At 39.4% G+C, this 24,955-nt stretch overlaps 1 protein-coding gene across 1 annotated transcript in view; it reads left to right on the top strand.

Moving 5' to 3' along the window:
- Positions 1-11,587, top strand: part of zdhhc8b (zDHHC palmitoyltransferase 8b) — a 249,591-nt gene extending 238,004 nt beyond the window's left edge. The window contains exon 11 of the mRNA XM_080208028.1: positions 133-11,587. Within this exon, the coding sequence (XP_080064154.1) occupies positions 133-316 (184 nt within the window). The 3' untranslated portion in view covers positions 317-11,587. The remainder of the gene's footprint in view (positions 1-132) is intronic.
- The last annotated feature ends 13,368 nt before the right edge of the window (positions 11,588-24,955 follow it).

Here is a 24,955-nt window from a genome sequence, read left to right as displayed (position 1 = left end):
ATTGAACCTGTACAATAAGTTGGGTTCTAACTTTGACTGTTTTTTAATTGAAAATAGTGGCTTGACATGTGTTTCTGTCTGAACAGGCTCGAATGCAAGCAGTGCACCAACTGTCATCTTTCTGTTTTTCAGTGATGAGGTTCAGATGAAGGCAGCTCACAGCAAAATTAACGGACAGCCAAAACGTTTATCCAGAGTGGATAGTCGGATAAGCTCAACTTCTAGTTCCCATGGTGCTACAGTCAGTCCTACCAGACAGTCCAATGTGAAAAAAGTGTCAGGCGTAGGTGGGACCACCTATGAGATCTCGGTGTGAACAGCCATCAACGACGGCAGCTGTGAAGCTGGATGCACTGTGAAGACTATTGCAGCAGTTATGTGTTATTTTTGCCCAATGAGCTGCAGCCTTATTCCTCCAGACGTAGTTTTACAACCAATCAGAAACATGGTTTCAATTCAGGGCAGGCCCACTGCAAACTTTTGCTTTTGTCTTTTTTTTTTCCCCCTCTTCTGCTCCCTAGAAGGAAGAACAGTTGTTATTGAATCCGCTATTGTACACTCGCCTATCCATTGGAATCTTGTGTAAAGTTTTGTGCTGTGATGATTTAATATTAACCTGGACTTCTGTAATGATTTTATGATGGTGAAGAGTTTTATTCTGGCCTGCCAATCAAACTTGTCAATGCCAGTTTGACAAATGTAATAACTTTTTATTTTTGTGTTAATAGATGCTGGCACAACTGTGTGGCACCAAAGCTTGTCGGTTCCCTTCCTTCTGTAGAGGAAGTGATGCTCATACATCAGCCAAAAGATGTTTTTAAAACACTCTCCTCTAGAAGGAGAATTTATGCCATTAGACAACCTGTCAGGTACCCTTGTATGTGAGTATACGTGCGTGTGTGCACCTGTGTGTCTATTAGGCGTGTCTGAAAATGTTCGAGGGAGGCCTTGTTCTAGGGATTAAAGCCTTCAGAGCTCAAAGAATGTTTGCATTGATAAATAATCCAATTTATGAAAATATTAAAGATTCCTATCAGTAATCAGGTGTTGGAATTGGCAATGTATAGAATTGTAATGGATACCTAGGAGAGGAGATAAACTATGCTATGATAATGATGAAAGTATTATAAACTTCTCTGGCATAGGCAAATTTGCTCATCTCATTTCTAGACTAATGAGAGTTCAGGGCCATTTTCACACCGCCAAGGACTAGTTAACATGGGATGTTTGTATCAATGATTAACACGCACGGTGTATTTTGATTATTGCCATGATTTTAAGGAGCTGTCACCTTACCCTGACAGTCAATGCATATTCCTCTCCTCTATTTCATAATAAATATCAATGCAGGATTGTGTAAAGGTTTCCTACCTCTCCATTCTTGGCATGGAATGGTGGATGGTGGTAGTTTGCCTAAAGAGAGAAATCAGGAGAAAATCAGTTCCGATATCAACACTGTTTTTTTTACAGTTTTGCATCGTACTTTGTTCGTCGTCAGCGAAGAACCCAAATGTGTTTTCTCATGATGTTTTAAGATAACATCAAGTGTGTGATACTTTGCAAAATTAGCTACTTAACATGAATCCTGGTTTATCAATGCCAAGATAAGCCAATGAGCAGTTGTTAGCTTTGCAGTATAAATATATTTTTGTTTTAATTTAGGCTTTTTATTCATTATTTTGTTCCTTTTTACTTAGCAGCCTCAGCAGGTCTGATATTGATCAATAGAAGGTTTCAATGTGGAATAAATGTGTCAGATTTTATTGTTGTGCGATGCAGCCATCTTTTATTCTGAGATTTAATTCAGTTAGTATAGGCTGAAAACTACTGTTGGGAGCCCCTGAGTGACTATTCTACAAATAACATGCTGATTGTCCATAATACCTAATGTCACAAAACAAATGAAGGGATCGAAGGATATTGGGGGGAGGAGAGGAAGAGTATTGAATTTGATGATCAACTGTCCCATTAGTAGTCATAAATTCCTGGACTTGGACTTAATCCCTCTGTTGCTTCTGGCAGTTTCTGCTGCATAGTATTTAAACAATTCCCAACATATAGTTGAATATTTATATTAGGATTAATTTGTATTACCTTGCATATTTTGATATAAATTTCTATCTGCCCAGCCATTCAGCCAGTGTTTAAGTAGCACTTCTTGTGTTTCCATACAATTTGGCATAATCTGTTTCACTGACACTTCTCTCTTTCTCTCTATCTTCCTCATGGTCAGTTCAGCATTTAATATCACACATACAGATATCCTCCCATTGATCATTGCAACTTAGTTGCATTGGTGCCATTGTTAATTGCTCTTTGCTTCCTATTGTTAAACTTTGTGGAATTCCATGTATTACAAACCAGCAGCAAGAGCTTTTGCAAAATTCCCTCCAACCTCCAGTGCCAGATGAACCTCATTAACGTTTGAAAAATTTGTCAAGATTTGATGGGAAGGGAGCACAGTCAACTGGCTAATTAGCAACATGCAAACACCTTGCATTAATATTGCTTATATTTTTAAATACTTGAAGTCAAAACATTTTTGCATAACTGCCAGAGAATTGTGCCTGTAAAGTAGTCTAACCTGTTCTCGGGAAACCATTATTGCTCTGTGTTCAGGGTGTTGAAATGGGCTGCTCGCAGATCTGCAGGAGCCAGGGATGAATGGTCAGTTATGAGTTTGTCTAAATATGGAGGTTCTATGACAAGACAGAATAAAATCTGGAGGCAGTTGAGAGTGTACACTATACTGTGCCACAGACACTAAAGGAATATTACAATTGCAAATAAGAATGCTGGTTGATCCATTGAAGTGCATAGAGTGCTAATTATAATTTGAAATAGGCTGAAAGGACATGATACATGCGTCTTTTGGGTTCTGCTAGGATCAATGATTTATAACGATCCTGCCAGTGAGTACTTTAATTGGCTGGAGATCTTTTATTCGGGAATAGATGTTTCACCATACAGCCATCATAGGCTGATCATAAGTGGTGCTGTTTTCGAAGCGTGTTCTTGGAGAGTCTTGTTTGTACATTTGTCAGGTCATCAGAATGTATGAGATAATATTGCCTGCTTATTTGCTAAGAGTGCAAGTTCGAGTTTATTGTCATGTATCCCTTCTTTCTGTTGAAACTCAGTGATGGAACTTTAACACTAAAAAATTATATAGTCTTGATCTGGACTCAGCAAGCTTTAAAGAGTTAGTTTTCTGTTCCTTGAAAAACAAATTGCATTTGCATAGCACCTTTCTTGAGGACATCCCAATGTATTTACAGACATTGAAGTATGTTTTTAACTGGAATCACTGGTCAGGATTTTCTGCATGACCCACCACGTTTCACGGAGGCAGCCCGCATTGACTGGCAGCAAGATCTTCTGGTCCTGCTATTGTTAAGTGTTTGCCATTGAATGCATACCACGCTATCAGGAAACCCACGGTGGGCTGCTATGTCAGCCAGAACGGATAATCCCACTGGTGTGAATGGCTGGAAAATTCCAGTCACTGCTATAATGTAGGAAACTGGGCAAAGAATTTGCCCAGTAAAAAGTCTATTAACACCAGGTTAAAGTCCAACCTGAAGAAGGAGTGACACTCCGAAAGCTTGTACTACCAAATAAACCTGTTGGACTTTAACCTGGTGCTTATGAGACTTCTCACTGTTCTTATCCCAGTCCAATGCTGGCATCTCCACATCAAAGAATTTGCACACAGCAAACTCCCACAAACTGCAATGTGATAATGAAATAGAAACACAAAATGCTGGAAATGCTCAGCAGTTCTGGCAGCACCACTAAAGAACAGTTAATGTTTCAGGTTGATGGCTTATCAATTCTGAATCCAGCATTTTCTTTTCTTAGATTTCCAGCAACTGCAGTATTTTGCTCTTGTAAAGGAATAATAGCCATATAATCTGTTTTACAGTGTTGAATGATAAATATTTCTCCCTGACTTAGTACTGAATCAAAGGATATATTGTGACCAGCAAGATGATGTAAATACTGTCTCAGTTACAAACTTTTCACAGTGATTATAGTTAAAATACTTGTTTTAAAGCATTTCGGAATGTACTGAGTCCTTGAAGGGTGCTATATAAACATGAGGAAACTGGGAAATTATATGAATTAGGAGCAAGTGTAGACCATTTGGCCCTTCAAGCCTGCTTTGCTATTCAATTGGATGATGGCTAACCTAATTGTGACCTCAATTTTACGTTCTCGCCTACTCCTGGTATCCTTTGACTCCCTTGTAAGTTAAGAATCTATCTCTGCCTTAAAGATATTCAACGACCCTGCCTTCAAGTCTCTCTGGGGAAGAAAATTCCACCAAAACCCTCAGAGGAAAAATTCTCCTTGTCTCCATCTTAAATGGGAGCCCCTTTATTTTGAAACTGTGTCCTCTAGTTTTAATCTCTCACATAAGAAGAAACATCCTCTCCGCATTCACTCTGTCAAGTCTGCTCAGGATGTTATATGTTTCAATAAGATCACCTTTCATTCTTCTAAACCGCAATATGTACACAGAAGTCCAGCCTCTCCAATCTGTCCTTAAGGGATAACTCCTCCTCCCACCCCAGATATCAGTTGAGTGAACCCTAAGAGGAGCTGATAAATGGTGGTATTGTCATTGAACTACAGAGACTTAGAGTAATGCTCTGGGTACCTGGATTCAAATCCCACCATGGCAGATTGTGAAATATGAATTCTATTTTAAAAATTTGGAATTAAATGCCTAATGATGACCATGAAACCATTGTCTACATGTGACTCCATACCCAATGTGGTTGAATCTTAAATGTCCTCGGAAATGGCCTAACAAGCCACTCAGTTCAATGATAATCAGGGATGGGCAACAAATTCTGGCCTTCTCAACGATGCCTACATCCAATGAATGAATAGAAAAAAAATCCTTTCTTAAGTACTCATCAGTGTCCTATTTTTATATTCTGTTCCTTTTGTAATAAACAATAACATTTCATTTGGCTCATGAATCATTTACTAACTTTTTGGGATGCCTCGTCCAAATCCTTCTGCACCCCAGAATTCTGCGGTGGTGCTCAACTTAAATAATAGGCTGCGTTTCTACTCTTCCTGCCAAGTTAGGCAAGTTCCTATCTCCTCACATTTTCTTCCATTGAGAGATGATTGGCCTATGGTCAGCCCATGGGTTGGATTTTCATTTATAACCAATTTACTTTATAACACAGCACAGTGGTTAGCACTGCTGCCTCACAGTTTCTGGGACCTGGGTTCAATTCTCAGCTTGGGTCACTGTCTGCGTGGAGTTTGCACATTCTCCCCGTGTCTGCATGGCTTTCCTCCGGGTGCTCCGGTTTCCTTCCTAGATCCAAAGATACACAGGTTAGGTGGTTTGGCTGTGCTAAATTGCCCCGTAGTGTCAGGGGGACTAGTTAGAGTAAGTGCATGGGGTTATAGGAATAAGGCCTGAGTGGGATTGCAGTCAGTGCAGACTCGATATGAAATGATTCCTTCTGCATTATAAGGTTCTGTGATTCTATAACTTTCAACAAAAATATAATATTGTCTAAGCAGATTATCTGAAGTAGTTCTGTTTCATCTCTCAATTTTTTTAAATAATAAACCACCAGCTGAATATTCTGAATTGGTATTCTGAATTTAGTCATCTTTCCTATAATTGAAGAACGTCCTTAAATCCCCAACGATTAAGTCCCTTTTAAGGTGCAAGTTTGACCCAGTCTCCTCTTTTTCATGTGACATGCTTTATTTAATCTGAAAAAGCAGTTCTCAGTGGTCGAATTTCCTGTTAGTCATCCAGGTGGGCAACAACTTAAGCTAGATAGTTATCATGAGGTGATTTAAAATGTTTTTTGTTCTGCAGAGTAACAGGTAACTATTCATATTATTGAGGGATTACCCCTAGGCAAAATGCCCTTGTGTTAAAATTGAGATTTATAAAATTAGGATGGTTTGGACTGTGCCTTTACATTTAGGGTAAAATGAAGTACGTCATTTAACCTGTGCGGAGGTCTGTCCAATAATAGTTCCAGACAATGGGATTGTTAAAGATTAATCTCAATAATTTTATTGGGAAGAAGTTACAAGACATTCACGTTGATAGACAGTGGTGGATACAGCTGTGATGATGATCGACAGACAGAGAGTCTCCAAGTCCCAGAAGTGTTAAAATAGTAAAAAGATATACTTTGTTGTCCATTTGATTCCAGGATGCAACAGAATTGGAGTCTAAAGAATAGCTGATCAGCATTTCTGCTTGAATACACAGCCCATGTGATTCACCTTGCCATGAAAAAGGGTGCAGATAAAGTAATTGTAAAGGTTGGGCTATCGGCTTTCCTAAAATATAACTAAATAATATAGAGATGTTGGCTATTCTCCCAGGTCTTGGGGGTGGATGAACAGCTAGAGGCAAAATGTGGGTGGAAGTTTGCACCTGGATTGAGAAAATCAACTTTGCGAGGAGTTAAAATGAAATTGAATCATTTATCTAGCTTGTGCTAGAGGGAAAATTCCAGTAATATTCTCACCATGAGGGACAGTTCTGGAATTAGATGTAACCAAGCTGAGAAAGGAAACGAACAGAAATAAACGCTTAGGAACCAAATGTCATTTTGGACTAGCTCTAGCAGAATTTAATGTCTATTTAAAAGACGGTATAACGTGCACTTGATGGTGCTTAAAGAGAGTATTCTGTTCTGTGGTTTAATCTATAAGCTGCCTACAAAAGTATTTTTTAGTCATGAGTGTTTTTAGTCCCGTGCTGAGTAAAGGGCTTAAATTGTGAAATCATGCCCTTTAGCTGTTAACTGGTTAATGCTCTCTGCGGCGATTGAGATTCTCAAAATAGATAAATTACAATTTCCTCTCTTAGTCCCCATATCCCTACAATTTTTTAAAAATACACCCAACACCTCAGTAGCTTGACTTTTTATTGAAAACTAGTTGTTGTTCTTCTCCATAGTTCCTATTAGAGTTTAACCAAAGCCAATTAAACAGTGTAAAACTGTGCGGGCTTAGAGCGGTGTATGTGATCTGTGAATACTGAATAGTCAGCACAGTGAAGCAAAAACTTGTAATTGGACCATTGACAGAAAGTCAAAATTGAACCCCTCCCCCCACCACCATCACCTGGGTTTCTTTAGAAAATGGGCACAGGTATATAAATGGTTTATTGCAATGTAATGTATCATCTCTGTAATTTAATTGATCTGGTAAAATCTAAGAAAAGGTTTGCTTTCATCATTCTGTAGAATTCCTCAACTGTGGGTTTTAGTGTCAATATCTTAAAATATTTTTATTCCCTTGGCTCAGCTGTTTTTCTCTTTCCTCCAAGAACATGTCACTCAAATAATGTGCGTCGCTCCCATTAGGCATTTGCTAGTACCATTTTGTAATTAGCAGGTTACCAGGGGTGTGTAGGAAGCAGCCTCGATGGCTGATGTAGTTTGTCCCAAGACCCCAGGTGGGGACACAGCCTTTTGCAGATGGCAAGGTTTCACTTTATAAAGTCAGTAGATTAATTTCCTTTTTGTTTTTTTAATTGAGAAGTATTGCACAATAAATCATCTTGAATTTTAGCAATGTAATACTTCGAGAGACAAGTAATCCATATTTGGCAGGAATTCGGCGGTTAAGTTTCTGGATTTGTTTACTTGATGGCTACTGTAACTTATGAGTCAGAAGGTTGAGGGTTCAAATTATGCTCCAGTGGCTTGCATACTAATCTAGGTGGACTCTTCCGTGGTAGTACTGGCACAGTCGAAGATGCTGCCTTTCAGCTGGTACATTAAAACAAGGTAGATGTAAAAAAAAAATCCCATGACAGCATTTGAAGATGGGCAGAGGAACTCTCCCCAGTGTTCTGGACAGTATATATCCCTCTGCCAATATCACTATGAAACAGATTAACTGGGTATTGTCACATTGTGGGGCTTGCTGTGTGTAAATTGGCTGAATGTTTGGTACGTTACAAGTGATTACACTTGAAAAATTTCCATTGACAGTAAAGCACTTTGGGATGTTCTGAGGCTGATAAAGGTGCTATATAAATGCAATTCTTATTAAGATTTAATAAGCTTTTGATCATGCCCTCTAATTGAAATGTCTTTTGTATTTTCCATATATTTCACAAGTGAGGAGACGTTATTTTATAAATTGTGCCGCTTGCTTGTTATGGCACAGCCTCGTCTGGAGTCTATACAGGCAATGCACAATCAGATATCATAAAATACAATATCAAAGCTAGGTTTGACCAAGTTATCCTAACCTATTCACTTTGATATTTTGGAATCTTTACCTTCTGATATTGTCTGCTAGCAAGCTTTAGTTGATTAGCTTCTTTTAGACTGGAGTGCAATACATGTTCCTATTTGGTTGTCATTCTGTTTGTAGGCCTTATGTACAAATTGGCTTCTATATTTGCCTATATAAATATCTTTTAAAATAAATCAATTTACTTGTCTCTGAGATAATATAATTGCATTCCTGTTGTAGAAAAATTGCAAATCCCTGTGTAAAACTGTAGCAAACAGAGACCTGATTATCAAGAAATGTTAATCATGGCAGGAATAGGTGCAGTGTGGTTCATACCTGTGATTCTACACAGAACAAGTAGCCATCAGGGAAAGATTGTTGTCATACTTGGCTTCCTTAATTGAAAATAGCAGGTTAACTCCATGGAAAGCATTGTGACTTGTAGATTAATGGAGGGATAATGACAAATTAAGAGTGACATAGTGAGCATGAAACAATAGAACAGAAGTTCACAACTGCAATATCCTTGAGTTTGTGATCTTAACCTTGCTGCAGTGGTGAGTTTTGGGGCAGAGTCCCTTGGTTTTGCTTGAAGAGTGAGGTAAAACTGGCAAGAGAGACTTTTTGACCACCTGAATCATTTGGGAGCAGCCTGCTGGGAGACTCCAAAAATGGTGTCATTTGATGAAACACCATAAAGGGTAAAAATAAAGAATATTACCAAAACATGATACAAATTGATATACCACAATTAGGACACCCAATAAAGACAGCAGTTTTTAAGAGAGACATTTGCAATTGAACTTACAAGGAGATTGAGAGAGCAAAGCTCCTCATCTGCCTGTTTGCAGTTCTAACCAGTCCTTTTGGTTGACTGTATTCATGTTAACACAGGTATTTGCCTGCACACTGACACGTCCATCTCTTCCCATAGATATGCATGATTTTCTCTTGTTTGTTATTTTGCTACACATTGCACTGACATCGTTTTCTGCATTCTGTGTCCAGTCTATAAATATTGATCAAGCCCTTTTTTAATCCCAACTTTTTTTCATTATTCCATTTCTTATCATAAATTAAATTTTCTAGATTTTATTCCACTTTGTGCCAACTCCTTTATTTAATAAGGGGAAGAGGTAAGTACAGTCTACTCCTGTGATGACCCCATAATAATCTGGCCAAATCACTTTATGTTAATGCCATAAATCCTTTGCTCAAAATATTGTGAGGCTATTATCAAGAAAGACAAAAGTTATGCAAAGAAAATAAACCTAATTTTAATTATATCTGTTGAGGTAAAACATGACAACAGAGTCGTTACAGTTTGGCAATTGGCTTTTGGCTCCATTTATTCTGCCCATCTAATTTCTGACAGAAGCGTTTGCCTTAGAAGATTGTTGACATTGGATTCCATACTTGTCTGACACACTTTATTAATAAAGTCACACTTGTTCTTCACAAGATTGTTATACCGAGGCTCCTAAGAATGTTCAAACCCTTTATGTGCTCCCCTTTCCCCCAAAGCTTTGCTCCATGGATACTCCAATCTGAATATTTACCAGAGGTGTAAAATTAGAATCTTATGTTTGCTGGATTATCTGAACTGCACATGCATAGGTCAAAAGGAGTCTATGCCCTGCCAAATATTCTCACCCCCACTCCATTAACATCCAGATCACACTTTTGTGTGTGATATTTGTTCGAGGCTGATTGACCTGCGCTGTCCCATGAGACTATGACCCGGTCCTTTATAAGTTATACAGTTTTAACAGACACTTAATAACGTCATTTTAATAATTGGCATTGGAGATTCTATCTATACAACATTTAGGAGCAATTTCAGCTTGGTTGCATTCTTCCAGCGAATTGTTGCACATGGATCCTGGCAGGGGACCTTAACCCTAATGGCAATTTAGAAATTCCAGTTGTCTGCAAAAACTACAAAAATACTTTGGACTGTGGTGTGCTGCATAACTATTTTGTGTTTAATGGGTATATTTTGCGAGTTAGTTGTTGCTTTTAAGTTGGCAGATATTCTGCAGTGGTGTGGCATTTGGTTACAGTTGTGAACATTTCAGTTTTCACTGCAACCAATTGATGCATTGTTGAGGTCAATAACTTCATTACTGGTGCTAAGTTATCAAAATGATTAGAAATAAAACGGCAAATGCTTAACTAAAACATTCAAGCAAGTCACACAGCACCTGTGGAGTGAGAAATGTGTCATGTTTCAGGAGAACGATCTTTAATTGGGTCCCTCTTGAAATGGTCATGATATTTAGCAGCCTTGCAAAAAGATGTTTATGACAGTATGAAGAATAAAAGAATGACTACTTAAATCCTTGTAATTGAGGATTTGATGAATGCAGCTTTAGATTCTGCAGGTAAGGAGTGGAACAAAAGTCTGAGGTCAGTGATATTTAATTTAAAAAAAACTGTATGGCGAAAATCTTGATCGATAATCACAAATTGTGGAAATACACAGCAAGTCTACATACATCCCCAAAGAGGGAAGATGATCGATCCATTAGGCTGTAGACATTGTCACGATTCCAAATCTGATCAAGGGTGTACACTTTATCAAAGTCTCGGCTGTAGTCAGTTAGTAGCACTCTTAGCTGATTCAGAAGGTTGTAGGTTCAAAGCCCACTCCAGAGACTTGAGTACAAGAGCTAGATTGGTACTCCAATGTAATACTGAGGGAATGCAGTACTATTGGAGCTGCTTTCTTTTGAATGAGACCATCAAGATCACATTATTTGGAAGAACAAGCAACCATTTTGGAACATCCTGAGACGGTGAAAGGTGCTATATAAATGCAACTCATATTTATTCCTGAAGCATTGTTTGTCCGTTCAGGCGCTGGCCTTTTGTGTACTTCCACAATTCTGTGCTTAAGTTTTCCCATAACACAGTTTTGGGTTGTAGCCACAGCGTATAATAGATTTTCAGTGTTGTTAAAGAAGAACCCAAAGCATCTGTCCACCTTGGCTGTTAATCAAAGAAAATTCATGTTTCGGTTTGATTTGTTTGGAAGGAGCCCTTTTTGGGGGGAAAAGAACTGCATAGACTTTTGAAACACAAACAATACAGGGAATGTGTTCTGTGTGCGTGTGTGTAAATATGTTTGCATGAGTTTATTTAAATGTAAAAAAAAAGAAAAAATATTTATTTTCACTTGTATTTAAGCACAGAATGGCTACATTTATCTTGTAAATCTTTGACAATAAGGAAATACCCAGCTGTTAGCCCCTCTTTCAGAATTCATGGCTTTGTACTGTATTGTTGTTTCTGTCCCATTTATCTCAAATAAATGTTTTCTGTGTTTTATGTATATCACGTTTTCTACTGGAATGTAATAGCACATCTTTTTTTTTCTATGAGAATCAAATACACCAGTGAAATGAGCAGGTTATATTTCTTTTGTACATATTCAAGTTGTTTTAACTGGCCAAATAGTGGAATGATCTTTAACCAGTATTCTGCTAACTGCATTCTTAAATGTTAACAGTCAGGTTTGAAGTTTTTTGTACTTTTTACAAAAAGACCAATGGATTTTAATTGCAATCTGTTCATGTAATTGCCTGCCTTTTCTCCCCCTCTCTGTTACAGCCCTAGTTACATGGATGATGTGATAGTGGATGGTTTTGCAGCCACCAAAGAGCTTTAAATTTATGTAGCAGTCTGTTGCAAATTTGTCAAAGATCTATGTGGGGAAGCAATGAATCATTGCACCTTTTGCTACCTGTATTTAGTGTTCTGTAAAGCTAAGCGATTGGAAATGTATATTTTGCATAAAGGCTAATGCTTGCTTTAGTGTATTATTATCCACTTATATGGGCAAAAGCTACTTTTAACAGTGTTGGAAATGAGAAGCTAAGATAAATGAAACCATTAACGTACTGTTGTCCCAATGTTAGTTACTGCCTAATGGGGAACTGATTTTCATAAACCAGGAATGTCCCATTCTTTGTTCCTAGGACTATGATGAGTTAATTTACCTCAACCAGAATGGCAGCAGGGACAGGAGGATTGGCCTTGCCATTTCTGAATAGGGTAGACAGAGGGTGGCAATGGTAAGAGTGGGGGGATTAGAGAGCATTCCCACTTATGTTACAATGCAGGTATCCTTCTTTAAAACGGACACCCATTGAGAACTGGGTCAAGTCTGTCTGAACAAAATAGTAAATAATACAGTTTAGGTGCACATGAGATGGATGCCAATTAAGATAAAGTATCCACATTTGATACCTGTAGAGCCCTATATGATAAATTTGCAACTTTACAGGGTCAGATAGAGATTTAATTGGTAATTGGTTATGATACAGTCGGCCCATCAGTGAAGACTTTTGTTCGTTTCTGTAATAATGACACTAAAAGTATAACAAAGCAGTCAGAAGGAAACTTCTTGTGTGTAACCAGGGGGAAGAATTTAAAATGATGAATAAGTGGATAATAGTAACGTGATTCCAAGCATTGTTTTGTAATGTCATATGGTTGTTGCACTTAAGATGTTTGTAGAAATGGCTGGTGGGTTCCAATCAACCTCATAGCCCCCTTAACTACATTATTACTGTGTTTAGGAGTAATATAAAGTCTTGTTTTATTGTAGAAACCATTACAAAAGACAAGTCTATAAAAACTTTATATTTTCAGAACTTGCTTTTAAATAAATTTAACAGAAACCCCAAAACTTTTCAAATGATTATTTTTATAAACATATTATATCCTTCGTGTTTTGAAAACATATGTACTCGTGCTTAGAATTTAAACATTTCTTAGAAGAGGGTATTATAAACTGTAAATGTGACCAAAGGTAACAAAAAAGTAAGTTCAGCTGAAGAAAGTTAGTTAACTCAAATAGCTCATCCTTCAAAGAAATGCATGACTCTCACCATAGAATCCCTAGAGTGCAGAATGAGGCCATTCACCCCTTTAAGTCTGCACCGACCACAATCCCACCCAATCCCCACAACCCCACATATAGCATCACATTCCTCACGGTGATCGGAAAAGGTCTCGCGGTACTATGTGAAGAGCAGGAGAGTCCACCCCAATGATGATTAACCTTTAGAATCATTAAAACAGATGATCTGGTTTATTGCATTACTGGTTGTGCGATCCTGTTGTGCATCAATTAACTGTCGTATTTCCTTAATTTAGAAACATAGGAATTGGGAGTGAGAGTAAGTAATTCAGCCCTTTGAGCCCGCTCTGTCATTTAACATGATCATGGCTGAGCTTATCCTGGTCTCAACTCCACTTTCCTGCCTGCTCCCCATAGGTCTTTATCCCACTTTGTCTCAGAAACATATCCATCTCTTTCATGAGTCTGTTGATTGATTCTGCCTCCATTGCACTCTGGGGCAGAGTGTTCCACAGATTCACATCCCTTTGAAACTGGTAGTTTCTCCTCATCCCAGTTTTGAACTTACTGCTCTCACTCTACATCTATGACTGTTTGTTCTAGACTATCCCACAAGGGGGAACATCTGTTCAAAGTCCACCTTATCAATCCCCTTCAGCATTTTATATACTTCAATCAGATACCCCCCTCATTCTTCTGAACTCCATTGAGTACAAGCCTCAGCTATTCAACCACTCCTTGTACGACAGCCCCTCCAATACTGGAATCGAGCTGGTGAACCTGCTTTGAACTGCCTCCAGTGAGACCACATCCTTCCTCAAGTAAGGAGACAAAACTGGACACAGTGCACCAGGTGTGATCTCACCAATGCTGTAAGAAGTGTTGTTGCAATTGTATAACGCAAAGACTATATTTCAAAAATACTTCATTGGCTGTAAACTGCTTTGGGATGAAAAGTGTTGTGTAAAACTAAACTTTTTTTTATTGAATGTCACTTGAGTTTTAACCTCAACTGCCTTACCCAAAGGAAGATTCAAAGGATATAAATGTCCAAACAATCAATACTCTATCAAACCTCCTCCCATCTTTCCTCATCTAAACCTATCATTGCAATCCTCCCTTCTCCCTCATTAGCTCACTTAGCTTCCCCTTAAATGCATCTGTTATTCATTTCAGCCACTCACTGTGATTGTGTGTTGCACGTTCTCATCACTCCTCAGTAATTTATTTTCAAATTTGAAATGATGTATTTATTTCTCATTTTTCCTAATGTCAGTCCTCAGACACCAGGCATCCATCTCATGACTACTCCTGACTGATCTTCAGTTTTAGATGTTTCACCTATGCTTTAGTGACTAGAATCAATCGTGGTGCCCAAGGTTGACTGGAACACAAGAACACTCTTCTATTAGCTTCAACATGATCACTACTTGCGACTCCAAAATAACTTTACTGCAGCTAACTTTCAGTAGGTTATTTTAATGTAGTATTCAGTATGTAGTATTGTTTACCTTTTCTACCATTTTCCCCATACTGCTGCCCTGAAACAGTTGATTCCTTACTTGGGTATTCCTTACTTCCTTTGGTGTCTCTTGCCCTTCAGAGATCTTGCTGCATGTGCAAGACGATGCTAAGAATTAGCAGGCTATTAGAATGTGAAAACATGTTGCCACTGAGTACAATCTCTCCGCATCTAATATCCCTTTTTGGTACCTTTTTCTTTTCGATGGAAATGGGGAACAGGAGCTTGGGCCAATGTCCCCTTTTATTTTTATCCCCTTACCTAATCTTGTGTGTCAAAGTAAAGTTCATTTATAAAAAGTAAAGTTTATTTATTAGTCACAAGTAGGCTTGCATTCACACTGCAATGAAGTTACATGAAAACCCCCTAGTTGCCACACTCCAGCACCTGAGGGAGAATTTAGCATGGCCAATGCAATTAACCAGCATGTCTTTGGACTATGGGAGGAAACTGGAGCACCATTCCCACCAGCACATCATTCTACGTAATTGGATTGAACAAAGGGTCTTCCTGTTCTGTATGCACAGCTGATTAAACTCAATTAACCATTAGGTCAATCTCTGACTGAAAATTTAATCCTGCAATTTTACATCTATTTATCCCAGATTCTGTTTCCGGAGGGACCATTGATTGAAAGTGTGGAGCTTCCCTGATGCTTGAGAAAATCTGAGGCCAAATAACTTTATCACCCTCACAATCAGGTAGTTGGTAAAAGGTAGCCCCTGATCAAGACTTGGATGAAATGTGTGAAAAGTTTAAATGACAGCTGAAATTTCTCAACCCCACTCTCTTCCATCACCTCCACCTCCCAACCCTACTGGCGTATCCAGTGCAGAGCACACCAAGGTGAGCCCACATCACTGGGCTGAGTGTTGGGTGTTGGGGTGGGAATTGCAATATTGCCAAACCACCAGGGTAAGTAACTAGCACAATTACATTTGAAAAACAGTGAAATGTGCCATGCAATTTCCTTCAGTATGGCGGATTTAAGAACATAAGAACATAAGAAATAGGAGCAGGAGTAGGCCATCTAGCCCTTCGAGCCTGCCCCGCCATTCAATAAGATCATGGCTGATCTGTTGTGGCTCAGTTCCACTTTCCCGCCCTCTCCCCATAACCCTTAATCCCCTCTCTTATCAAGAACCCATCAACCCGCTTCTTAAAAATATTTAGCGAGGCAGCCTCCACCACTTCAACGGGCAGAGAATTCCAGAGATTCACCACCCTTTGAGTGAAGAAGTTCCTCCTCATTTGCGAGATGCTGCCCTCAGCCCAGTAGGGTGTTTCAAGTTAACACACGCCAGTGGGCTCACTAGTGCCTTCCATTGACCTGAATGCTGGCAGCTAAGACACTGTCACCATCCTGCTGGCCTGCCTCCTTTTAAACATCAATCAAATGTAGAGCAACATGTCTCCAGCAGTGGGCGGGGGGGGAAGTGTGTGTATATGTGTGTGTATTAAAGCCGAACTGCCCTGTGGGTGAAAGTTGCTGCATCCATAAAGTTGATCTGTATACAGGAAGCTGAGCCATCCTGTAATGTACCTTCGAATAAACCAAATCTATGTATAGTTTACCAGTCCTCGGTATGACATTGGTGAACTTGTGTAAAATACCAAGTGCTCCCAGATCCCCACTGTTAAAGGATAGTTTTTTTATTTATGATGAGATGTCCATTCTAATCCTATTAATTTGAGGTCCCATCTGCCCCCTTGGGTAGGTGTAAATAATTGCATGGCATTATTCAAAGGTTAGGGGAGTTCTTCTCTATGTCCCTCTAATATTTATCCTTTAACCAACATTATTTTAAATAGATTATCTGGTTGTTATCACAGTGCTGTTTGTGGGGCTTTGGCTTCAAAGTGGCTGCTTTTCCAGTGACTCCACTTCCAAAATGATTAAAAGGCAACGACCATCTCCAACAGGAGAGAATCTAACATTGTCCTTTCACTTTCAATGGCAAAACCATCACTGAATCCCCCACTGTCAACATCCTGATTGCATCGACCATGAAACTGAATTAGACCAGCCATATACTGTGGTTATAAGGGAATCCTGTGGCGAGTAACTCACCTTCCCAAAGCCTGTCCACCATCTACAAGGTACAAGTCAGGAGTCTAATGGAATACTTTCCACTTGCCTGGATGAGTGCAGTTCCAGCAACTCGAACTCTACAACATCCAGGACATTACCCACTTAATCACTACCCCTTTCACAAACATTCACTCCCTCAACCAACGCTCTCTTAGATGGACATGGTAGCCATTTAGTTCACAGCAAGGTCCCATAAAACATAATGAGATAAACTGAAGCAGTTGGAAATTTTGTTTCAGCAAAGATAAACTGAGAGTACCTTGTCTTTCAAATATGTTTCGCGTTACTCCAGAATGGAATTGGTTGTACACTGTGTCATATGTGGGTGGAGGAATGTGTTCAAGATCCTCAAATAATGAATATAAAGTGTACAGTTCTCCACCATCAGTACCTAACACTATGAAGCTGTGCAAGTTAGTTTACTGGGCTTGTTTTATAAGCGAGCAAGAGATCAGTTAAAATGAGCACGGAACAATTCTCTGATAATGGGGTGCTTTGTCAACTTGTAATTAAAATCAGAATTGGAATTATGATGAAACGTAACTAAGGTGAACTTCGACTATAAACCACTGGATACAACAATTATTTAACCTGGCCCCAGTGAAAGTTTCATTGCTGCATAACAAAATATAATAGCTCTCTAGAACAGAAACCTTACTGTTGCTGGGAACATGTAATAATTGGATACAATTGTGTTTTATTTACATTATTTAATTCCTGCTTTAACATTTGTTAATTAATGATGTTACATTGCTGCTGAGACAGACCTTTAGTAAATTAGCGCCTTTGGTAAAAGGTTGTATATTGTGAAATACAGTATGACAAAAAACATATATTCAACACAGTTAGAGGTGAATATGCATGGTTTAATTGAGCCTAAGAAGTGGTGTAAGAAAATGTAGGGAAACTTGTACCAACTGCTAGTATTATTTACAATTATAAGTTCACAGCATTGGCAGTCCATTATCTGAGGATATTGATAAATGCTGATCCATTTGTGCAAAACCTTTTGAGGGATTGGCTGATATTATTCTGCTTCCAATGTCCAGGAAAAGTTTTCTGTTTCCAATTGTTTGAGCTATTATATCTGCCAATGACATCTTATTGAGGGGCTGAGAGTTTCACACTTATGATTGCAGGGAAACTCCATTTAATACATTCTAACTGCACTTTTACAGCCCACCTAGGAGCATATTCCCCACTTCAAATAAATCATTGCTTTTTCTAAATAGAACTGTTCTCTGCATGTAGGATTTTAGGGTTTTGAGGTGCAAAATCATTCTTATTAAAAACTCTCTCAGGTCTAAATTTTTGGTGTCTAATTCTAGGGTCCTCAGTTGTGTTTGACCGACAAGCTACAAATAACTAGAATTTATGCATCAAGTCAAATTTATTAAGCAAAATTTTATATATACTTAACACAAAGCAATGAAGACAACATAGAGATTCCTCATCTCTCAAGATCCTAAAAGTCCTTGAGCATTGTCAGCAAAGGCAATGTCTGTCTTTTCTCTGTCTTTGAAGTGATGTTGAACTGTGCCCAGAGAGTTGTACCTGAGAAACCATCAAAGCACCATGCCAGCAAAAGCACTGATTTTGCAACTTAATCCCCACTTCACATTATTCCTCCTCTATTTAAAAATAGTCCAAATTTACCTCTCCTACTGGCTAAGGATGCAAGTCATCTCATGCCATCCCATCTCTGTAACTGGAGCCATATATACATAAGAACATAAGAAATAGGAGCAGGAGTAGGCCAACTAGCCCTTCGAGCCTGCCCCGCCATTCAATAAGATCATGGCTGATCTGTCGTGGCTCAGTTCCACATTCCCGCCCTCTCCCCATAACCCTTAATCCCCTCTCTTATCAAAAACCCATCAACCCGCGTCTTAAAAATATTTAGCGAGGCAGCCTCCACCACTTCAACGGGCAGAGAATTCCAGAGATTCACCACCCTTTGAGTGAAGAAGGTCCTCCTCAACTCCGTTCTAAACCGCCCCCCCCTTTATCTTGAGGCTGTGCCCCCTCGTCCTACTATCCTTTCTGAGCGGGAAGAGTCTCTCCACCTCTATCCTATCCATCTTATACGTCTCAATGAGATCTCCCCTCATTCTTCTAAACTCTAACGAGTACAAGCCTAATTTATTCAGCCTCTCTTCATAGCTCAACCCCCTCAACTCCGGCATCAACCTAGTAAACCTCCTCTGCACTCCCTCCAAGGCCAAAATATCCTTGTGTAAGTACGGCGCCCAAAACTGCACACAGTACTCCAGCTGCGGCCTCACCAATGCCCTATACATCCGCAGCAAGACCTCCCTACTTTTATATTCAATCCCCCTCGCTATGAAGGCCAGCATCCCATTTGCCTTCCTGACCACATCCTGCAAGCTGGGTTTTTGCGACTCATGCACAAGGACCCCGAGGTCCCTCTGCACCGTCGCCTGCTGCAGTTTTTCTCCACGTAAGTAATAATCCTTCCTACCATTATTCCTACCAAAGTGGACCACCTCGGACTTGCCAACATTAAATTCCATTTGCCATTTCCTGGCCCATTCGCCCAGCCTATCTAGATCCTTCTGTAGACTCTCACCACCCTCCGCACAATTTGCCTTTCCACCAAATTTGGTGTCATCAGCAAATTTCGACACCCTACACTCGGTTCCCGCCTCCAGATCATCTATATAAAGACATGTATTCATCCCTTGTTTTCTTGGGCCCCTTGGAGTTTACATTTCATTGCAGATAAATTTCCTTTAGACAAGAGCAATCACAACCAAAGTCACATCCTCTTGTCAATAACACTTCATACCATAACGTGAGACGGTAAAGGTTTCCTCTCATACTGATGTCCTGCCCTAAAAATACAATACAGTGAATCAATTAGATTAATACAGGGACTCTGATAAAAGATAAGGTGTTATTCTAAGAACAAACTACTTTTAACCATCTCTTCAAACAGAACTGCTGAATACAGACTCTTAGGTAACTTAAGTCGGTCATGCTGAGTTAGCTGAGGGGCAGGGAAAGGAACTTTGAAATAGTTCTGCTTTTGCCACTGCTATATTCTGAAACTATAGAAATGGCCACATAGCCATGGTAGCTGCCCTAACTAAAGTATTCATATGGTCATTCTTGATATATGATCTTGTGTGAAAAACTTGCATTTGTATATCCATCATAAACTCAGGACACTCTACAGCCAATTAAGAACTTCTGGAATGTTGATACTTTACAAAGTCAGAAACACGACAGCCAATTTGCACACAGCAAGCTCTCGCAAACAGCAATGCAATAATGAGCAGGTAATGTTTTGTGATGTTCACTGGGAGGCAAATATTGTCATGATGTGGGTATGCCGGCGTTGGACTGGCGTAAACACAGTAAAAAGTCTGACAACACCAGGTTTTAGTCCAACCTATTTATTTGATAATATATTTATAATTTATTTGATAAATATTGACCAGGACTCAAACGCCCATGCTCTTCAAAATAGGATCTTTTGGATTCATCTGACGGATTGGCTAATATTATTCTACTTCCAGTGCCCAAGGAGACATTAACCTAACATCTAATCTGAAAGATGGCACCTTCAACAATGCAGTATTCCCTCAGTACTTCCATGAAGTCTCACTTTTGTAGAGTCACTAGAGTGAAACATGAACACACAACCTTCTGATTGGCCATGTCTCAGTGCCCAATGTGGTCTCATTGGATGCGTGGACTCACAATATAGAGAAATAGATTCCCTTAAAGTAGTCAACGGTAGTCCGTTTATCACTGTTACAACAGAGGTTCAGCCCTACATTCACACCAAAGTATACAACACATTTATACAATATTTCTACAATCGTGTGAACAATATTTACATAAACAATACTTATACCTTGAAATTAATTGGATTTCAAGAGTCACAAATGCATCAATATTCTGCTTTTAATGTTCTGCGAACTTACCATGTGTTTTAATGAAAATATCCAGAGAACAATGCTCATACCTGATGTGTTAATAACCACAACTTGTAAAATAGCAGAAGTTCCAAAATACTTCTCAAAAATAGACATCAAAATGAAAGTGATCAAAGAAGCTGGTCTTAAACAACACCAATTTGCATTTTTATAACAGCTTTAACATTAAACATAAGAACATAAGAAATAGGAGCAGGAGTAGGCCATCTAGCCCTTCGAGCCTGCCCCACCATTCAACAAGATCATGGCTGATCTGAAGTGGCTCAGTTCCACTTTCCCGCTTTCTCCCCATAACCCTTAATTCCCTTGCCTACCAAAAACCTATCTACCCGTGACTTAAATATATTTAGCGAGGTAGCCACCACATCAACGGGCAGAGAATTCCAGAGATTCACCACCCTTTGAGGCAGAAGATGATTTGGAAACTTCCGGAATACATCTGATCAGTAGTTACCATATTCTAAATGGCAGGGGTTTGAAGACTGCGGACAGGAAGATAAGGAACAAAAAGCCGTGTCTCGAGTCTCGTGGCACTATTTGTGAATTTGACGATCCGTCTCTGCAATTTTGAGAAGATATCTAATCCAAGTGTCTCATACAGGGCACAGGCCACTTGCCATCCAATATACTGATGCCATTCTCACTACTTTTGAAAGCAAAACCCTCCAGTCGATTCTTGGCATCTCCATGTGCTGCTCTTCAATCACTCTAACTGGAATTGTTAGATCATTGACGTTCTCATAAGCCATTGTGTTCAGGACTGACAAAATGTTCATAAATAAAAGGGCAATTCTTCACAAATGTATTGATTATAAATTTCATTATAAATGGAAATGTAATGATCATTTCCTTTAATTTAAATAATTGATAGCATTCAATATGCTCTTGATATTTATATCCTCATTAAGTAATAAAACTGGATCATAGATATAATCTCAACTCTCCAGTAAAGGTTTCACCTGCTCGTACCTATGAATTAGGAGTAGGAGTAGGTCACTTTGAGGCTGCTCCAGTACTCAATAAGACCATGGCTGATCTGATAGTAACATCAATCCCACCTTCCTGCCCCCCTCCCCCACTTAATCTTTCATCCCCTCATTAACTAAGAATCTATCTAGCTGTCTTTCAATTTCCTAATTTCTTTGATGGGGAGGACAAAATGTAATCCCTTTGCTAATGAAAAGCTAATATAATTCTCTCGTTTTTCTAAAATGTTACTTATTGGGAACAATATTTTTTCTCTTTGTCGTTTGCTGCACCCTCCCCATTTTATTCCATTAAATTAAAAGTAAAATTTGGTATTTATAATTTGAACCAAATTAATGACCATTACATTTTGTTAATATTATTGTCACTGGAAATTTGAGGTGGGTCATATCTTGTGTCTCTTGAGCAGTGTCAAATATTCAACCATCAGACTTGGACGTGAATTTGAACACACTGCTTCTTGGCCTTTTGGCTAAGATCAAGTGTCTGTCAGATCAAGCCCCAAGATGGGGAGCAATGCCTTATCTTTCATCTTGGATCTTGTTTGTCTCTTCAGTGGATCATGAATTGGATTCAGTTAGAATTTGTGATTGATTTTTGGAGTAAACAGGAAATGGATTAGAGACAAAAAGAAAATACAACAGGAAATGCAGAGCCAAGCAACTCGTCCAAAACTCAGTTGACCCACAGTATCCTGTCTTAAGTTGCAGCTGAACTTTCTGGGCAGTGATTGGCCTTAGCAGTCATCTATAGCCACTGGAACCCTACCAAATATTCCAAATGACGATTGTGGTCGTCTTCACCTCAAAGGATGAACAAGATCAAAAAATATTAGACACCAAGCCTCCGTAAAGGTATCATTGCCTTAGGTGATTTAAAAACATGGTGAAAGTGCAGCTTTAACAGCATCTTAGTGTTAGCAGTGGCTACCACCAAGGTTATGAGGTAAGATCCTACTCCAGAGAGCAGACTGTATGAATCTAACTCAGACAGTAGCCTGTATTGTAGTACTACCTTCTTTGAACTGCTGTCTTTTGGACAGCTGTTAAAGGAGGGCTATGTCAGCTCTATCCATGGGTGTAAATGATTCTTTATCAGTCATTTGAATAACAGGAAACTTCTGCTAAATATCCTGTGCAATATTTATCTCTCAATCAACATCACTGAAAGATATATCTAGTCGTTATCACATTCCTGCTGCCATCAGACTTTTGAATTGACTTACCTCACATTAAGCTGATCTTTCTCTACACCCTAATTACGACTGTATCACTACATTCTGCAGTCTCTCCTTTCCTTCTCTATGAACGGTATGTTTTGTCTATACAGCACACAAGAAACCATACTTTCACTGTATACTAATACATATGACAATCATTGCTGTTTGTGGGATCTGGCTGTGTGAAAATTGGTTACTTATTACAAAGTACTTTCCGACAGCCCACGATTCTAAAATGCATCGAATAATATTTTTCTCTTTTTTTAAAGGAAGTGGAGAGGCATTTCAGGAGGGAATTTAAGCATACAACCTTGGTGGCTTACAAACAGTGATAATGGAAAGTTTGTTGAGTTGGAAGAAGTTAGGGAGGTAGGGAGGGAAAAAGCCTCAAAGACCTCATTGATATTTAAACTCGTATCTGTCGCCCTTCAAAGAGTGTTAAGTTTAAAGTTTAATTACTAGTCACAAGTAGACTTACATTAACACTGCAATGAAGTTACTATGAAAATCTCCTAGTCGCCACGTTCTGGTGCCTGTTTGGGTGCACTGAGGGATTATATCTGTTGGCCTTCAAAGAATATTAAGTTTAAAGTTTATTTATTAGTCACTGCAATGAAGTTAATGTGAAAATTCCTTAGTCACCACACTCCAACGCCTGTTTGGGTACACTGAGGGAAAATTTCACATGGCCAATGCACCTAACCAGCATGTCTTTCAGCCTGTGGGAGGAAATGGGAGGAAACCGGAGGAAACCCATGTAGACACGGAGACTCCACACAGACAGTGACCCAAGCGGGGAATCGAACCTGATGACAGTGGGTGAGGAATTATTTCTATTGTAATATTTATTGATTCGAATCGTATAACTAGGACTGTAGGTAGGTCTTTAAACTAATTGGGGGGGGAGGGTGCAAGGATAGGGGAAATTACAATGTCTAAAGTAAAAGAGAGGGTACAGGTATGGGAAAAGGTCGAGGATATCCCAACAATAAAGGGAGTAGGGGGCATGAGAAAGGTTGGTAGCGTTCCTTCAAATAGGGTCCAGATAAAGGCTGGGATAAAGACACTTTATCGGAATGCATGAAGCATTCGGAACAAAGTGAATGAGCTGGTGGCGCAGATCAGCACAAATGGATATGATCTGGTGGCCATTACGGAAACGTGGTTGCAGGGTGATGGACTGGGAGCTGAATGTCCAGGGGTATCAAGTGTTTAGGAAGAATAGACAGGAGGAAAAAGGGGGAGGGGTAGCTCTGCTGATTAGGGATAGTATCAGGGTGGTGGTAAGGGAAGATATAGGCTCCAAAGAGCACAACATGGAATCGTTGTGGGTGGAGATAAGGAACAGCAAGGGAAGACGCTGGTGGGTGTGGTCTATAGGCCCCCAAATAATAACTTGGAGGTGGGGTGGGCTATAAACACGCAAATAAATGATGCGTGCAGAAATGGAACAGCGATAATTATGGGGGATTTCAATCTACATATTGATTGGTTGACCCATGTCGGACGCAGTGGGCTTGACGAAGAGTTCTTGGAATGCTGCCGGGATAGTTTCCTTGAACAGTGTGTGATGGAACCGACGAGGGAGCGAGCTATCTTAGACCTGATGTTGTGTAACGAGGCAGGTAGAATTAGGGACCTTGTTGTGAGGATCCTCTTGGGAAGAGCGATCATTGTATAGTTGAGTTTTTGATGCAGGTGGAGGATGGGAAAGTAGGGTCCCGGACCCGTGTCCTCTGTTTGAACAGAGGGGAGTACGATAGGATGAGAGAGGAATTGGCAAATGTAGATTGGGGGCGCAGATTGGTCGGTAGGCCTGCTGAGGAACAGTGGAGGATCTTTAAGGAGATCCTTTTCGGTGCTCAGCAGAAATTTATTCCAATGGTAAAGAAGGATCGTAGGAGAAGGAATAATCAGCCGTGGTTATTGAAGGAAATAAAGGAAAGTATTAAATTAAAAGCTGATGCGTTTAGAGTGGCTAAAAGTAGTGGGTAAGTAGAAGATTGGGAGAGGTTTAAAAATCAACAAAGATTGACGAAGAAGATGATAA

Source organism: Carcharhinus amblyrhynchos, chromosome 20 (genome assembly GCF_965287045.1).
Source record: "Carcharhinus amblyrhynchos chromosome 20, sCarAmb.v2.hapA, whole genome shotgun sequence".
Lineage (NCBI taxonomy): Eukaryota > Metazoa > Chordata > Chondrichthyes > Carcharhiniformes > Carcharhinidae > Carcharhinus > Carcharhinus amblyrhynchos.
Note: the sequence above shows the minus strand (reverse complement) of the source record. Positions and strands in the feature narration are given on the sequence as shown.